This window comes from Balaenoptera physalus (assembly GCF_965194825.1).
Source record: "Balaenoptera physalus genome assembly, chromosome: 13".
In the NCBI taxonomy this organism is placed as follows: domain Eukaryota; kingdom Metazoa; phylum Chordata; class Mammalia; order Artiodactyla; family Balaenopteridae; genus Balaenoptera; species Balaenoptera physalus.
In genome coordinates, this window is record NC_138892.1 from 63638624 (window position 1) to 63657261 (window position 18638).

The 18638-nt window shown below is 38.9% G+C and overlaps 1 protein-coding gene across 1 annotated transcript; it reads right to left on the reverse strand.

The window, feature by feature from the left end:
* Positions 1 to 358: 358 nt before the first annotated feature.
* On the reverse strand, positions 359 to 18395 carry HIGD1C (HIG1 hypoxia inducible domain family member 1C). Its single transcript, XM_082421517.1, has 3 exons — positions 18165 to 18395; positions 14343 to 14477; positions 359 to 4629 (listed from the first exon to the last, which is right to left on the reverse strand). The coding sequence occupies exons 1-3, from the start codon at positions 18256 to 18258 to the stop codon at positions 4565 to 4567; spliced, it is 294 nt and encodes a 97-aa protein (XP_082277643.1). The 5' UTR covers positions 18259 to 18395; the 3' UTR covers positions 359 to 4564.
* Between the last annotated feature and the right edge of the window lie 243 nt (positions 18396 to 18638).

Genomic DNA, 18638 nt, shown 5'->3' on the forward strand with positions numbered 1-18638 from the left:
CCAAAGTCTATTTCCCAGAGTGGCTAATATTTCTCATGCTGACTCTCCTAGGGAATGCTAAGCGTTTTAAGTTATATATACCAAGTATAATAGTGTGAGATGAGAACTAGACTGGGACTTGGAAGATTTGTCCACATGTCACAAGCTGCCTGCCTACATGTGGCTTATAGATATTTTTTGACCCCCTCTTCCTAACCAGGATTTTTTTTTCCATAAAATTTTTATAATAAAACGTTTAATATTTAAAACTTGAAAGTTTCTGCATAACAATCTGATTGAAAAGTCAGAAGATTTTCAACACTGGGCCCACGTTCCTTCACGGAAGTGCAGTTGGCTTGAACTGAATGGCAGCTATCCCTTTTTTTTTTTTTTTTTTTTACATCTTTATTGGAGTATAATTGCTTTACAATGGTAGTTTCTGCTTTATAACAAAGTGAGTCAGCTATACATATACATATATCCCCATATCTCCTCCCTCTTGCACCTCCCTCCCACCCTCCCTATCCCACCCCTCTAGGTGGTCACAAAGCACCGAGCTGATCTCCCTGTGCTATGTGGCTGCTTCACACTAGCTATCTATTTTACATTTGGTAGTGTTATATAAGTCCATGCCCAGCTATCCATTTTTAATGGAATATACTCCAGGGTGGCATCCATGCCTTCTTTCATTTCCTTCCAGCCCCAAAGGCATTGAGTTTGCAAACCCTGCAGCCTTTGTGTGTTCGAGCATCACTTTTCTCTTTCAGCATAAAAATTAAATATCCAACCTCTCTGCCTTATTTTAAAACTTAGCACCTTTCAGTAAGACTTAAAACAATCCAGACATTGCCTATGTTCATTTATAATGATTTGATCCTCTAAGTGGCAGGGATTTTTTCCAAGATGATACTTTCAAATTCCCTCATTTCTACTTCATGGCGCTTGAAACTTCTGATAAGAGCAGCAGCCTTGCAACCCAGGTTAGAGACCTTCTGATCTCAAAAATGAAACTGAGTTAACGCCACTTATCAGCTTTTACTTGAAAAAGCGACTTAAAAAATGAGTTTGTATCCATTCAGCCAGTCTGTGTCTTTTGGTGGGAGCATTTAATCCATTTACATTTAAGGTAATTATCGATATGTATGTTCCTATTCCCGTTTTCTTAAATGTTTTGCATTTGTTATTGTAGGTGTTTTCCTTCTCTTGTGTTTCTTGCCTAGAGAAGTTCCTTTAGCATTTGTTGTAAAGCTGGTTTGGTGGTGCTGAACTCTCTCAGCTTTTGCTTGTCTGTAAAGGTTTTAATTTCTCCATCAAATCTGAATGAGATCCTTGCTGGGTAGAGTAATCTTGGTTGTAGGTTTTTCTCCTTCATCACTTTAAGTATATCCTGCCACTCCCTTCTGGCTTGCAGAGTTTCTGCTGAAAGATCAGCTGTTAACCTTATGGGGATTCCCTTGTGTGTTATTTGTTGTTTTTCCCTTGGTGCTTTTAATATGTTTTCTTTATATTTAATTTTTGATAGTTTGATTAATATGTGTCTTGGCGTGTTTCTCCTTGGATTTATCCTATATGGGACTCTCTGTGCTTCCAGGACTTGATTAACTATTTCCTTTCCCATATCAGTGTTTTGGTTTCTGTATACAGAGACAGCAATCTAGATGAATCAGTTTGTTGGATTTTCCTCCCTCCATGGGCAATTTCATTTCTCAGTAGTTTCACTACCAGAGAATATTTGGGGAAAGAAAAAAAAGCAAAAAAAAAAAATCCTGTTTTGCAACTCATAAAAAGATAAGGTGGTTGGTTAAACAGAGATTAAGTACTTGAGGGATTTCTGTAGCTTTTCTCCATTCTTTAACTGTATGTTACTGGGAACAGACTAGAGTTTACAAAAATTTATAAGTATACCCCTCAGGTCATCTAACTCCTGTAATCAGAAAATTTGATAATAAAGCAAACTGAGTCATGCAAAACCAGTAGAGAAGATTGATGTCTAAAGAGTGAGTCTTGGGTAAAGTTTTATGCTAAGTTAAGAATATTAAATTATTCTTTAATTTATGATTTACAAATCCGGATTTCTATGTTATGTGCTTATATAGATATTAATATATTCAATCTTTTTGTTTTTGGCCGTGCTGTGCCGCATGTGGGATCTTAGCTCCCCAACCAGGGATTGAACCCTCGCCCCCTGCAGTGGAAGTCTGGAGTATTAACCTCTGGATCGCCAGGGAAATCCCAATGTATTCAATCTTAAGATTAACCTAGATGCGTATACTCACTCAGTTCCTGGGGTTTAACACTGTGGAGTCAATTTTTAAAAGGATGCTCTGACAGTGTATACCCAGAATGTTAGAAAAATACAATTAAATAATTGTTACTGAGCAGCTGCTACCTAACTGTGTGTTGGCCTAATATAAAAGGCAGTCAGAGCACATCCAGGCACATGAAATAGTTTAATTAGTCAGTGAGGCAGAGGTTACAGCAGACGATGAAAATAGCCTTCTCAGTTTTAAACATTATGATATTAAGCCACCAAACCTTTGCTCCAGAAGTATTGTGTTAATTCAGGTACTGTATTTTATCTATTTATAAGGTCCTCCTGCAATGGCTTCCCATCTTTACCCAGGCTAATGTGGGTGAATGGGCATCCTGCATACTTAACTTTTCTCCATACAAGATTTTACATTTTAATTTAAACATAATTTGTGAGCTCTCAGGCATAATACTCTTAATAAATATTTTTCATTGCTTTTTTCAAGCAATAAATATATTACTTTAGTACTTTCAGAGTAAGATTACGACAAAATTTTGGAATCTCTTGGGTTTTGTGAGAAAAGCCCATTTCTGATTAAACACTTCAGTTAATCTATTTTTACTGCTGAGCATATATTGAGAGAGTGGGATCTTTCTGGTAGCCTGATTAGAAGGATCTTTTCATTGTGTAATCAACATGAAGGATGACATTTCTATGCCAGCCATCTTAAATTTTTCTGACTTTCATGGAACATATTAGAGCCAACTGCTGGAATATTTACTCTAGTAGAATAAAGTAGTTGGATTCTTTCCTTGCCTATTTTCTTTTTTTTTTTTTATTAATTAATTTATTTTTGGCTGCACTGGGTCTTTGTTGCTGCACACAGGCTTTCTCTAGCTGCAGCGAGCGGGGGCTACTCTTCGTTGCAGTGCGTGGGCTTCACATTGCGGTGTTTTCTCTTGTTGCGGAGCACAGGCTCTAGGCGCGTGGGCTTCAGTAGTTGTGGCTCACAGGCTTAGTTGTGGCTTGCAGGCTCTAGAGCACAGGTTCAGTAGTTGTGGCACACGGGCTTAGTTGCTCCGCAGCATGTGGGATCTTCCCGGACCAGGGCTCAAAGCCGTGTTCCCTGCAATGGCAGGTGGATTCTTAACCACTGCGCCACCAGGGAAGTCCCTCCTTGCCTATTTTCTAAGGAGGACAGTGTTGACTGAAACGTGTACTTGTTGGTGGCACTAGAAGAGTACAGATGGCAACTTTTAAAATAATTACCCTGTGCCAGTAGAGAAAAGTGTATATAATACACAGAACAGTGGGTAATGTCTAGAATGCAGATATATTTTCAGATATTGCTGTGTCTTTCCCTTCCCAAACATTAGACTTCACCTTCCTGTCAGAGTATTCCTCCACTACAGGCAACATCAAGGAAGAGGAAATCAGCACCACAGATTATATTACAGTGTATTCTTGATTTTATCTCAGTGGGTACTTTTTTGTTTTGTTTTCTTTCCCAGGCCTGGAGTCAGGGAATAAATCTGAGCCACGGCAGTTATGACTAACAAGGTCTAGCTTAGGTTTTAGAACCCTAGGGTAATTACAGAGGAGTTTGATGCCACAGGTATACTTAACATTTAATATCTTCTTTGTTTCTTGTGTTTTCTACAGTGTCATACCAGAGTAGCAGTAGCACTTCTGGACTAAATCCTTTTTTCCCTCAATACTGCCATCTGAGGGAAAAGGGATTTTTTTAGCAATTTACCTTTGTACTCCTAAAAATACTTTCAAGAAGTATAAAAATGAATACACAGATATTTAAATGTTAAGGCCTTTACGTTTGTGGTAAATTAGTCAAGTTTTTATATAAGAGTGAGGTGCACAGTGGTGAACCAGATTTAAATAACAACATGGCCATTCTCCTCTGATGTAATTTTTGCCCATTCTAAAAAGGCGTTTATGAAAGCCTTAATTACCTTGCCCTGTTTGTGGAGAATTAAGCTATGAATAGAGCATCATATTTAATATGGATAGAGAAAATTTTTCTGTAGCTACTATATAACTCCTAATTTTCAGATTGATTTGGCATAATATAGATTATTTTCTGCCACTAACTAGAAAATAAAAATTTTAAAAGTCAGAAAATCATGGCCGAGCCTTTGAAAGACATCAAGAAAGATATTTTTGAGCTGACTATGATTGTTGATTTGGAAATCGACTTCTTAAACAGCTGAAGTCTATGAGAATTCCGGCTGAAACTTCTGCAGTATAATTTGCTACATATTAAAAATTCTTCATAATAAATAGTTTTCAGAAGGCTTCTTGTTTTTCTTGTCTGAAGCTTCATTTTTTGGACACACTGAAGGATCGAGGTCTAATGTAATCCTTATACGTAGAATAGAGACCACCTAGAAACAAAAAGATGTATATCAATAGAGTATCCATGGGAAACAAACACTGAATTTCTTCACTTGTATTTTTTCTAAAACTAACCTACAATTAAAAAACAAACAAACGCCCTCTATCTTATTAATTTTTGTCTTGGATCATATGAGTGACTCCAGGAAAAAAAAACAAAAAACAAATATATGAGCCCTTTAGGATCAGTATAAATCTGAATTTGTGACGTTACAATGCCACCCTAAAGTTTGAATTTTAAAATATTGGTGAGAAGGGAAAGTGGGAAGATTTGGCTAGATCTTGAGATAAAAACAATAGGCACTTCAACTTAGAAAACATCTATTCAGTGTCTACTAGTACTCAGTATTCTGAAGAAAAGCAAGGTAAATGGATCTAATCCCTGCTTCTAGGGATTTACAGTCCAGTGAATGAATTAGCTATGTTTAGGCAGATGAGATAAATGTACATCTTCCCCAAGGATGAGGTCCTAGGGCCATGCAGAAAGGCGGAAGTGGTCAGGGAAAATATCCTGAGGAAGAGAGGAGCTGCTTCAGTGAATTCCAGGGATGGCAGCAAATGTTCATATCCAAAGCAAGTTAGGGGGCTTCCCTGGTGGCACAGTGGTCAAGAATCCGCCTGCCAATGCAGGGGACATGGCTTTGAGCCCTGGTCCGGGAAGATCCCACGTGCCATGGAGCAACTAAACCCATACGCCACAACTACTGAGCCTGCGCGACACAACTACTGAAGCCCGCGTGCCACAACTACTGAAGCCTGCACACCGAGAGCCCGTGCTTCGCAATGAGAAGACACTGCAATGAGAAGCCCACACGCCACAACAAAGAGCAGCCCCCTCTCGCCGCAACTAGAGAAAGCCCACATCAGCAACGAAGACCCAACACAGACAAAAATAAATAAATAAATTTATAAAAACCAAACAAACAAATAAAGCAAGTTAGGGAGTCACAGATTTAAACTACAAGTCACCACTCTCCCCATCCATATCAATTGTCAAGGCATCAGCTATCTAGTAGATTGTCTGAACTAAACCTTTACTTCATTTTCCTTCAGCTTTATTTCTGACATCTCCTGTTAATACCTACAAAAAGTGCACAGAGCCTAAAGGGCAAGTTAGTTCTCATCTCAATTAGATAGCAAATTAGATATCTGCACAAATAATTATTAACCTCTTGCCTACCTCTTAAATGTTGGTGTTCCCTGGAGTTCTGATCCCAACCGTTTTCTCTCCTCATTCACACCTGTTGCTTCACTGGTAAGCAAGTTAGATCTCTTCTGAATGTGAGACCCATGTATAGATTATATGTGACATTTCCATACCCATAGTTAGGTGGTCTCCAAAACTTTAAAATTGTATATAAGTAAATATGTTGAGCGTGCCCCTCAAAATGCACATTTATTTATAAACCATATAAATGTACTATGGTCAGTCTGTGTACTGGTAAAGCTTTTTTGTTCTTGGTTATTTTTGGCTATGCGGTGCGGCATGCATGCGGGATCTTAGTTCCTCGACCAGGGATTGAACCCATGCCCCCTGCATTGGGAGTATGGAGTCTTAACCACTGGACTGCCAGGGAAGTCCTGCTTTTTTGTTTTTAAGATAAAAATATTTTCTTCCCACGTCCCCATGGACCTCCTTATACATCAACTAGGGTATGAGTACTGTAATTTAGAGACATCTTCCATAGGTGTCTTAGTCAGTATAATATAAAATTAAGAGTTCAGGCTCTGGAATAGATTGCCCATGTTACTGTGAACAGGTAACCTTTCCTCTCTAAGCCTCAGTTTCCTTATCTGTAAAACAGGATAATAACAGTACCTACCTCATTGAGTATTGTTGTTTAATAAAGACTTTGTCTGGTCATGAGCCCCTTGAGTCATACCTGAATTTATGCTAATTAGGTGACTCATGGTGGGCTCCTAGGTAGCTTCAGGATGTGGCTAGTCATGCCAGAAGACCAGCCATGTGATTAGAGGGTTCTTAGACTTGCAGGGAGGGGAGTAGGACTGGAGATTGAGTTCAGTCATGTGGCCAATGATTCAGTCAATCACGCCTACATAATGAAGCCCCAGTAAAAACTCTGGACACTGAAGCTCAGTGGAGTTTCTTGGTTGGTAAACACATGGATGTGCTGGGAGGGTGACATGCACCAATTCCACAGGGGGAGATTTTGAGTTTGGTACCCTCCCAGACCTTACCCTATGTGTCTATTTGGTCCTGATTTGTATACTTTATAATGAAATTGTAATTGTGAGTACGGTGCTTCCCTAAGTACTATAAGTTCTTCTAGTGAAATATCAAACCTGAGGGAGTCTTGGGAAACCTTGAATTTGTAGCCAGTTGGTCAGAAGTGCAGGTGGTCTGGGAAACCCCAATGGCAGTGTCTGAAAGAAGAGCGGTGTTTTTGGGAACCATGTCCTTAAACCTGAGGCATCTGATGTGAGCTCCACGTGGTTAACATCAGTATTGAGTTGTACTGCAATACACCAGGTGGTGTCAAAGTAGGTATTTATTAAGATTAAATGAGATAATGATATATAAGCAGAGTGACTTACACATCATAAGCACTCATTATATGTTATTATTGTTTTATCCAATATGTACTCATCCTCTCACCAAACCTGTTCTTTCTTCTTCATTCTGTTTATGTGTGAAAGGCAAACCTTTCATCTGGTTGCCCAGACCAGAAACCTAGAAGTCATCCTTGATTCTTCCTTCCTTCCTTTTTCCAATCACTTAGCTGCTGAGTCCTCAGTATTTCTAGAATCCATCTCCTCTCTGTTGCCATTGCCACTGCCTTAATTCACATCCAATTCATCATCTAATTGGCTTCTGCCTTTTTTCTCCCCTCCTTTGCAAATCATCTCTAATCATTTTCTTTTTCCTCTTAACACTTTCTTCATGGTGATATAAATATGCATGGAAAATAGTTCATAAAACTTAAATGACCAGATTAACAGATAGTTGTAGAATGAACACCTGTAATTATGGGTCAAGAAGTAGAATATTACAGGCATCCTGGAAGCCTCCAGGTTTCCCTTTCTGATCATATTCCCCTCCCTTTTTCATAGGTAACCACTGTTCTGAATTTTATGATAATAGTTTTCCTTGCCTTTATAGTGTGACAGTCTGTTGAGTATCCCTAAACAAACAGTTTCATGTTGCCTGTTTCTGATCTTTCTGTACAGCAGGCATCTTTCTTTTTTTCTTTTGGCCAAGTGCCATGTGGGACCTTAGTTCCCCAACCAGGGATCGAACCTGCGCCCCCTGGATTGGAGGCGCGGAGTCTTAACCACTGGACCACCAGGGAAGTATCCCAGCAGGCATCTTTTAGATGCTATTCTGACTGTTACTCTCCTGTTTAAACCCTTCACTGGCACTTCATCTTTTTACTCCTCAACTAGCAACCGTATAAATCTATTGGGGGATTTGTTTTATATCAATTTAACTAAGCTGTTACTGTGTTTTCCAGAATTCCCTTCCCTGCATAGTTCCAGGTTAGCTTGGCCATGAGAGACATTTTATTTGAGATTTGAAGGTGAAAGTTGAAGCAGGAGCTGCCAAATTCTTTTTGCACTTGGAAGGCTTGGTGCAGAGCACCAGGTGCTATTACAGCTTGTGTATGTTGTTGTTTATCTGCTGGCTCACCTCGCTGTTGATGGGCAGCAGTCAGGCCCACAAATCCTTCAGCTCCTTCTGGATCTCCTCCGTTAGCTTTTCTGGCTCCTGGGCCAGGTGTGGATTAGCTCCATGATAGAGGGTTCCAGTTTTTCCTAAAGGTCATGCCATGATCAAGGTTGGAGTCAGCAAGACTGACTCAAGTTTCCATTTGTCTTTGTGGGTTCCAGCTCACCCTTGCAGATTCTAGTTTATTTTTCTTTCCCAATTGCTGCCTTGTTAACTTCAGGTGCCAGCATTAGAAATATAACCAACAACCTAACATGGACTGTTCAGCCAGCTCCCAAAATTGCTTAAGGTCATATCTCTATAATAAATCCCTTTTTATATATCACTACTAGTAGTTTTCCTTCTCTGATTGAACTGACGGATCCAGAATTTGGTATTGGAAGCTTCCAGAGGAACATAACCCTGAGCATTGGTTCTCTGAATTGGTTCTGGGTTATCTGGAGTTGGTTCTCTGATCTGATTAGATATAAAGGTATTAATGGGCTTTTTTTTTTTTTTCCCCTCCAGTGGCAAAGAGTATGCTACCAGTCCATGGCATGTGGTAGCAAAACATCAAAAAAATTATCACCTTGCAGATACCCTTAATCAGGTGCCTATAGAAAGCAAGGCTTTGGGTGATCAAGTATTTATTGTCATAGAACATTTAGTGGAAATAAGGAGTATAATAAATTAGTAACTTTTAAATGTGCTGGAGAACTTGGGAAAACTATATGATGGGCTCATGGCTTTAAATTCCTAGCTCAAGGTCTTGTGAGGGACCTGAAAGCTTTATGACTTTCTAAAAAGAAACTCTTAACTCCTGTAGCCATGAGACTGGTATTTTTGAAAAATGTACACAGGGGCAAACCCTGTGAGTGACTGATCACAACACAGATTAAATTCCCAACCTCATAACACCTCTTATGTTAAAGTTTAGGGCATTGGGGACTTCCCTGGTGGTCCAGTGGTTAAGACTCCACACTCCTAAAGCAGGGGTCAGGGGTTCGATCCCTTGTCAGGGAACTAGAGCCTGCATGCCGCAACTAAAAAAGACCCTGTATGTCGCAATGAAGATCCCTCGTGCTACAACTAAGACCTGGCGCAGCCAAATAAATAAATATTAAAAAAGAAAAAACGTTTAGAGCACTGCTTTGGAAGGCGAGGGACTCTGAAAATTGGGATGGGGACATATAAGCAGATTTCAGTGAAACTGGGTCCTTGAGCCCCTATATCTTACTGAGACTCCTTTGCCAGTAGAAACAGTCCTTCTCTCTGTCTGAGAATGACTGAAACTTGGACCAAAAAGTAGTCTCCACTAAATGAAGTTGAAATACCACAACTTCCTTAGTATACTTCCATGGTACAGCAGTGATTCTTCTTTACTGGGGCAAGTTTGTTCCCCAAGGAAATCTGGCAATGTCTGGAGACGTGTTTGGCTGTCACAGCGCGGGTGGGTGGGTACCATTGGCATCTAGTGGGTAGAAGCCAGGGTTGCTGCTGAACATTCTGTAATGCACAGGACAGTCCTCCGCAACAAAGAATAATCCAGTCCAAAATGTCAATAGTACTGAGATTGAGAAACTTTGCCATAAAGGAAGGTATTCAAAGGCTTAGGGAGATTGGAATGTTAGACTGGATTTATCCTGCTCACTCACCCCCTAAATATATCTCCTTCCTTCTGCAGAGCTGTGAGAAGTACATTTGTGAAGGGAGCCCTGGCCTCCTTGAAGAGGTCTATGGTAATGATTTCCTATAAGCCAGAAATGACAGTAGGAATTTCTGGGCTCCCTGAATTCAGTAGGGATGATGGGATTGTGGGGTGGCAGGGGTCAAGCGGCAGCTTTTAATTGACAAAGACAAGGAAAGCATGATTACTGTAATGGGCAGCAAAGCCTAAGCAGTAATCAAAATAGTCTAAGCCACAAATATCTTTGGCATTGACTAATTGATTATGTTGTACCTAGAGTTGAAAGTGGTGAGCAGCATGTAGGCAGAAAAGCTCTAGGTCTGGCGAACAGAAGTTTGACTTGAATCATCACAATAGAGAGCCATGGCCCCTCAACCAGTTCCCAAATTTGAGTCAATTCACAGACCCAAAGTCCCTGGAATAAACGAGAGGTCAGACCTCCTTAAGGAAAGACCCTGTTTCACAGCCAAAAATGCAAATACTATAAATCCTCCTTCTAGTCTTCCCCAAAGGCACCTATGACTATTCAGCAGGGTGCCTGTGCAAGAGGAAGGGGAAATAATCACATCTCTGGGACATTGTTAAATATTGATTTTGAATTGATACTAATGCCTGGAGAATTAGTGTGTTCTACCAGTCGAACTAGGAGTTTATGGCCAGGTCAGTGGAGTTTTGCTGTAGGTCTATTTTACAGTTGGTCTGGTGGGTCCCTGAACCTACCTTATGTTATTTCCCCAGTTATGGAATGTGTCATTGGAATAGACATACTCAGCAACTATCAGAATCCTCACATTGGTTCCCTGACCTGTGGAGTAAGGGCTATTATGGTAGGGAAAGCCAAGTGTAAGCCATTGTTGGTTTTTTAAAAAATTAATTAATTAATTAATTAACTTATTTTTGGCTGTGTTGGGTTTTCATTGCTGTGTGCGGGCTTTTCTCTAGTTGCAGCGAGTGGGCTTCTCATTGCGGTGGCTTCTCTTGTTGTGGAGCACAGGCTCTAGGTGCATGGGCTTCAGTAGTTGTGGCACGTGGGCTCAGTAATTGTGGTACGTGGGCTCAGTAGTTACGGCACACGGGCTCAGTAGTTGTGGCACATGGGCTCAGTTGCTCTGCAGCCTGTGAGATCTTCCCAGACCAGGGTTCAAACCCGTGTCCCCTGCATTGGCAGGCGATTCTTAACACTGTGCCATCAGGGAAGTGCAGTGCAAGCCATTCTAAATGCTTCTATTACCAAAGCAATACTGCATTCCCAGAGGGATTGTAGGAGACTAGTGTCATCATCAAGGACGTTAAAGATGCCAGGGTGGTGATTCCTACCATATCTCCATTCATTTTGCCTCTTTGGCCAGAAGACAGATGGATCTTGGAGAATGATAATGGATTTCTATAAACTTAATCAGGTGATCAGTCTAATTGCAGCTTCTGTACAGGTGTGGTTTCATTGCTATAGCAAATCAACACAATTTTTGCTATTTGTTTTGCAGCTATTAATCTGATTGATTGCTTTTTCCTGTATACCTTTTAGTAAAGACCATCAGAAGCAGTTTGCTTTCATCTGGCAGGGCCAGCAGTATACTTTCAGTGTTCAGTCTCACGGCTGTGTGAACTCTCCAGCCCTATGCCACAATCTAGTCTGCAGGACCTTGATCATCTCTCTATTCCACAGGACATCACATTAGTCCATTACATTGATCTGGTCTATCAAGGGCAAATTGCTACTATATTGGTAAGGAGGACTGTGTCTGGAATGTATACCTTCTGGGCATTTCTTAGTAGTTCCATGTCATGTGATTAAAGAAGGTGGAAAATTACACCCAGTACAGGAAGGATCATTAGTGACCCAGATCATTTAAGAATGTTTGGGTCAACACCCCAGTCAAATAACCATGAACAGCCAAGGTGCTTTCGGAAGGCAAAGGGTGGATGAAATGGCCAGTGGAAAAACATAGTTATAATATGAGCCATGATCATCCGACCAGTTGCAGAAACAAAGACTGTGATAGTTATGAATATTTCTTCCTTATTTTGATATGAATATACTTGTGTATACAGTCACCAATTTTTTTCTATTTTCCATTTCCATTTACCTACCATCTAATATAAGAAGTGTTAATAGTAGTTAACTTTATATCTCAGGATTTAAATCACAGGATATCAAAAGGGAATACGACTCAGTTCAAAGATGAATCAACATCACCCAAAGATGGACAAAGGGATTTTGTATCCTCTTTTGGGGGAGAGTAGGCATGGTTTTGGTTATACAAAGGATGGTTGATTTTGCCATTGTCTTTATTTGAAGGTAAGTGTATTAAAAGAGGTCTACATGGATGCCAGGTTGACAAGGGATAGACAGTGACGGATCTGTAATGTATCAACTTAGCTAAACTATAACTAGATTTTCCAGAATTCCTTTCCTTTCATTCCCTGAAAAATTGCGCAAGAGACATTTTGCATGAGATTTAGAAGGTAGAAGTAAAGCAGCAGCCAAATTCTTTTTACCTGGGAAGGCACTGCTGCAGCATATTTTTGCTTATCTGCTGGCCCACCTGGTTGGCATGGGGCAGCAATCAGGAGTGCAGCTACCATGGCTCCTGCTGAATTTCCTCTTTCACCTTCTCTGACTCCTTGGCCAGGTCCACGTTTAGCTCCAGGATGAGGGGCATCAGCTTTTTCTATGTCACTCCATCATCAAATTTGGAGGTTTAGAGATGGTGAGAAATCCATAAGGATTCCAGACCATCCTGTGTGTTTCAGCTCATCCTTGCAGGTTCCAGATTTTTCTTGCTTCTCTCATTTTTCATCTACCTGTTCTAACTGCTTGCTCTGCCCACTTCAGTTCCCAGATCCTGATACATAAGCAAGAGCCTCACAATTACTAAGTCCAAATACCTAAAATAAATCTCTTACTATATGTTACTACTCCTAGCTCTGCAGTCTCATCAAACACTGATTGATTCGCCTACCATACCAAACTGTGTCGAGTTACACTAACATGCCACGCTTCTGTGCCTTTGTTTTTTTCCTCTGCCTAGAATCCTGACCTCCTTCTCTGCTTAGTTAATTCCTCTACATTCTTGGCTCATCACATGGTTTGCATCCTTAGAGAAGCCTCCCTGGACTCTCAGCCCTAGTTAAATGCCTCTCCTTTGTGCTTGTGCTTCCATAGCAACCTGTGTTATCTTATCTAGTACCTCTGACTTTCTATTGTCTTCTCCTGCTCTTGATCTCTCTCCCTAAGGAGATTAAACTAGTTGAGGGTAGAGAGTTAGTTTCACTGCTGTATCTCTAGACCAGCACAGTGCCTTGCACTTAGCTCATGCTCATAAGTGTTTTCTGAATGATGAAAATGAAGCCTGTTACTTCGTAGTAAAGTTTCTTGTTGTATTTTGTTCAAGACTCACATATCACAGCTCATAGTAAAAAGATAATTACCATATAACTCCCTATAGGCAAGCCCCACACCCATCATCCCATAATCCTAGACCTACTCAGGCTGATTCTACTTTGCACAGCATGAAGGGGAGCTAAGAACATTGTGACTTGTTCTCATTAACGTAGACAAAAATTTTAGGTAATTTAGGTCCCAAAGTAGACTCCTTGTTAGAACTAAATGATTTAGCTGCTGCTATAACCTGAATCAACCAGATAATTTTATACCCATTCTTTGGATTTGACTGTGTAAATATTGCTTAATTTATAGACTAATAAAAAATTGCCTATTGCTCAAGCTTGGAATAGCTGAGTTATACAGGGTATAAACTATTCACTGCTCCTTTCACTATACAGGATAACAGAAACTATAACCTAGGTCTTCACTGGGTTTTTCTTTTTTTAGATTGAAGTATAATTCACATACAATTTGAATTTATGGTGTACAACATAATGATTCTATATTTGTATGTATTATGAAATGATTACAATAAGCCTAGTTAACATCTATTACCATATATAGTTACAGAATTTTTTTCTTGTGATGAGAACTTTCAAGGTCTACCCTCGTAGCAACTTTCAAATATGCAATACAGTATTATTGACTATAGTCACTATGCTGTACATTACATCCCCATGACTCGTTTATTTTATAACTAGAAGTCTGTACCTTTTGCCTACTGAGGTTTTTTTTTCCAGTGCTTAAAATACCAAGAGATTAAGCCTATAACTGGGCAGCAACCTCAACCAAGTGAAGATCGCTGTCTTTCTTACCATTCCTCCTCCATTACATCATCTTGACCCAATATTCATGAATGAATATGAATGAATAAATAAAAATACTCTCTAATATGAATGGATGAATAAATCAAAATACTCTCAAAGACAGTTGAACACAAGATACAAATTAAGCAGGTTACTTAGAGTCACAGCTCTTACAACAAATCCTTGGGCAGCAACTCTCATGTGGATAAGATGAATGGACATTTTCTGATCTCTTCTGTATTTTAACTTGTAAAGACCATAGGACCCCACAGTCGTAAAGCCTGCTATCCCTGTAAATTAAAAATGTAGGGATTATAAAAATAGCAGGCTAAAATTCCCAAGAGCTTAGAGAATTGCATAAAAGACTGTGCAAGGGATCAGTACCTGGAAGATAAGCAGGCAAGATACCAATGGATACTTCACTCATGGATTCAATATTTGCAGTTTTGACTCTTCCCAGAAAAACCTGAACTGTATACTATAGTAACTTGTCTAGTAATTTCTAATTTTCCTGAGGCATGGCTTCAAATTTATAGGCTGCAAGACTTTTATTTGGGGCAAGTCACTTAACCAGTGAGTGAACCAACCAAAATCTCAGCATTCATAGCTTTTGGGTGTTTGGCTTTATTCCTCTCTACTTGTTATTAAATAAGGAGTAAATCTAGTAAAGTGAAAGAAACTTTACTCTTCTGTGAAAATGAGATATTAAATTTTAATGAGAGGTAAAAAGGTGTGAATATTTGCACGAGAAATATGTGACTCTGGGAAGAACTGTGATTCTAGAAAATTCCAGAAGCCCATACAAATATTTCTGTATTCACTACATATGTCAAGGGGTGAATATACTGCTGGGACAACCAAGATTCTGTGTAATTGACTCTAAAACAGAAAACTGAATAGGAATCAATTGAATAGGAAAAATTCTAGAAAGCGATTTGAAACACTGTGAGAACTTAACCCATGACAAATCAAGATAACCAAATAACAGATAAGGGAAAAACTATTTGAACTAACTTGGATTTGTATCTTACACCAGACCCTACAAAAGAATTCTGGATGGGTTAGAATTAAATATGAAAATAAAAATATCAACAAAATCTAGAAGAAAATAGAACAGCATATTTATAACATCTAAAAGGGGGTAAGGTAGACTTAAAAAAAAGTGACAAGGACAAAAATGCTATATTTTGACATAAGAATAAAGGAAACTTGCATAATAAAAGTGTGGCTCTATTTTGGGGGATCTCTCTTCCATCCTATTGATTTATGCATCTATCCCTTCATCAATACCACACAGTCTTGATTACTCTATCTATATATTAAGCCTTAGTATCTGGTAGGGGTGATTCCTTCCACTTAATACTTTTTTTTTTTTTTATTAAAGGTATCCATCCTTGAGATCAACTGCCTCCTTTTTTTTTTTTTAATTTATTTAATTTATTTATTTTTGGCTGTGTTGGGTCTTCGTTGCTGTGTGTGGACTTTCTCTAGTTGTGGCGAGTGGGGCTACTCTTCGTTGCGGTGCGCAGGCTTCTCATTGCGGTGGCTTCTCTTGTTGCGGAGCACCAGCCCTAGGCATGCGGGCTTCAGTAGTTGTGGCACGTCCGGCTCTAGAGCGCAGGCTCAGTAGTTGTGGCGCATGGACTTACTTGCTCCACGGCATGTGGGATCTTCCCGGACCAGGGCTCAAACCCATGTCCCCTGCGTTGGCAGGAGGATTCTTAACCACTGCACCATCAGGGAAGCCCTACTTTATACTTTTTCTTAAAAGAGGTAGTTTTAGCCATTCTAGAACTTTTGCCTTTATATAAATTTTAGAATAAGCTTGTTTCTGTCTACAAAAAAACATTGCTAGGATTTTGATAGGAAATACAGCAAACCCATAGATGAGTTTGGGGGAGAATTGACATCTCTTTTCAATTTTTAAAAGTTTGAATATAACTGAATTTAGCTGGAAACACTTTTATCTTTCTACTTTAATCACGCTAAATGTCTCTGGAAAAACAATTTAATTTACAACAGGCACAGTGATTAATTTCTGTTCATTACAGTGATCTGTTCAAGTGGCACTGAGTTCTTGAATTGTTTTGCTAGTTAAAAATGCTAAAGAAGACGAATAAATCACTACAAAATTATTTGCCTCCATTTCTTGTGCTATTACAAGCCTTAATCAAATTAAGTGGAACTTTCAAACACAGAATATTACTATAAAGTTTTGATTCTTTTTGATATGTGAATAATGACACTTCTAAAGTTGCTAGATTTGTAGTGGCATTTAATGGAAACATATGACATACCTATTTAGAGGCTTTTGTGGAATTAATCACAAAGTTATGTACATCTGATTTATATATATATATTTAAAAAAATTTTTATTGAAGTATATTTGATTTACAATGTGTTAATTTCTGCTGTACAGCAAAGTGATTCAGTTATAATATATATATTCTTTTTCATACTTTTTTCCATTATGCTTTACAACAGGATATTGAGTATAGTTCCCTGTATGTACATCTGATTTAAATAAGTTATTTTAATAGTTTCCAGACAAAAAAAGCACAAGGAAAGAGGCATGGCTGAAGTATTAAATAATAATGCCTAGGGCAGCTAAAGCATCCAAAAGAGAAAGAAGAGAAAGCTTAGATTTTAAAACATAATATTGGTGCTTAGATTTTGTGGGGTTTTTTTTAAAGTCCACATACATATAGTATTTGTTTAAAATGTAAACATATCAAATATGTGTTGGGAAAGGATAAAGAGGCTGGCTAAGACTCCAGGTATAATCAGAATAATACTTCTTTAACCTGGAGTTTACTTAACCATCAACCTCAGCATCTGGAACACATCAGGAAGCCAGCAACAAGCCACAGAGCATGAACACCACAAAGTTCATGCTCTCAAGTGTACAGGTAGGCCCAGGCTTTCATTCAGAGCTTCTTTACTCTGAACTGACTCATGGTTCTTTTAAGCGTGGGTATCTAGCTTCTGACACCAGAGAACATTAGAAGCAGAAGTTTCTGATGGTACCCAACAGTAATGGAAGAAACAGAAAAGTCTATAAACATCGACACAAGAACTTAAAGGTTGGAGTTGATTAGAGAACAAAGAGACATGTAAATCTTCCTCAACTCATGACAGGGTTACACCTTGAAAAACCCATCGTAAGTTGAAAATACTGTAAGTCAAAAATTCATTTAATACACCTCACCTATTGAACATCATAGCTTAGCCTAGCCTACTTTAAACGTGCTTGGAATACTTACATTAGCCTGTAGTTGGGCAAAATCATCTGACACAAGCCTATTTTATAATACAGTGTTGAATATCTCATGTAATTCATTGAATATTGTACTGAAAGTGAAAAACAGGATGGTTGGGTACAGAGTGGTTGTAAGTGTATTGGTTGTTTACCTTTATGATGGCGAGGCTGACTGGGAGCTGCCACTGCCCAGCATCGTAAGAGAGTATCATACTACATATTGCTAGGCCAGGAAAAGATCAAAATTCAAAGTATGGTTTCTATTGAATGCGAATTGCTTTCTCATCATCTTAAAGTCAAAAAGTCGTAAGTTGAGGACCGTCTGTATACATCTCAATAGTCTCTAATAGGCTCTGTATAATAATAAACTCATGCTGCTGCTGCTGATTCTGAGTCATTACAGAAAAGTTACAGTCCATTCAATCAATCCTATTTAGATCGGCTGGGAACTAGTAATTTTCGATAGACTGCTAATGAAAATGGATTAAACAGAATAAAAAATTGATGCTTCATAATAATAAGAGTTAATATTTACTGAGGATTTGCTATACACTAGAAACTGTTGAAAGTGTAACTCATTCATGCATAGAAGGGGTTAGCTCCAATTATCTGAAAACATTCAATTATATAAACTATTTCAATACTCAAAGATACTGGGTAAGGCATTATTGTTTTATTAGAAACAGCTTTACAGTATCCAGTCAAGGCTTGTACTTACCTTCAGGGACAAAGGGGGAATCTCTAGATTTCCTGATCAGTCGGGATAACTGGCCTTCGTCCTCATCTGCTGACCACTGGTTATCTGAAGACATTTTTCTCTCTAGTAACAGTAGGGGATAATCAAAAAGAATCTGTTTCCGTCTCCCAATATACTCTTGATTATGTGTTCTTCTGTCTTCATTTGCTCGACATGCTTGTCTGCTCAACTGAAATAAACAGTTATCTTTCCTTCACCCTTTGCATTGTGGAGTCCTTTCATTTTGTTTAGGGGTGGAGGCAAGAAAAATAAAAGAGGTAAATGATAATCAGATTCCATGAATACAGAGTAAAAACACAGATCATAAGTGTGTTATTCAGTCCCCTTTCACTGCTTGGCATTTGAAATCATTGGGAACCTCAGAACTTCCGCAAACAGTAAGAACACAGAGTTTCTTTCACAAAATATAGTTTTAAAGAATGATGGCAGTGCCAA

What these genes read in the sequence shown, in the direction of transcription:
- HIGD1C (XM_082421517.1), bottom strand. Translation starts at nt 18,258, where the DNA reads ATGTCTTCAGATAACCAGTGGTCAGCAGATGAGGACGAAGGCCAGTTA. An exon ending in TTCCCCCTTTGTCCCTGAAG is followed by an intron (nt 14,478 to 18,164) that starts GTAAGTACAAGC and finishes TTTAATTTACAG; the next exon opens with GGATAGCAGGCTTTACGACT. An exon ending in TGTAAGAGCTGTGACTCTAA is followed by an intron (nt 4,630 to 14,342) that starts GTAACCTGCTTA and finishes TTTTGTTTCTAG; the next exon opens with GTGGTCTCTATTCTACGTAT.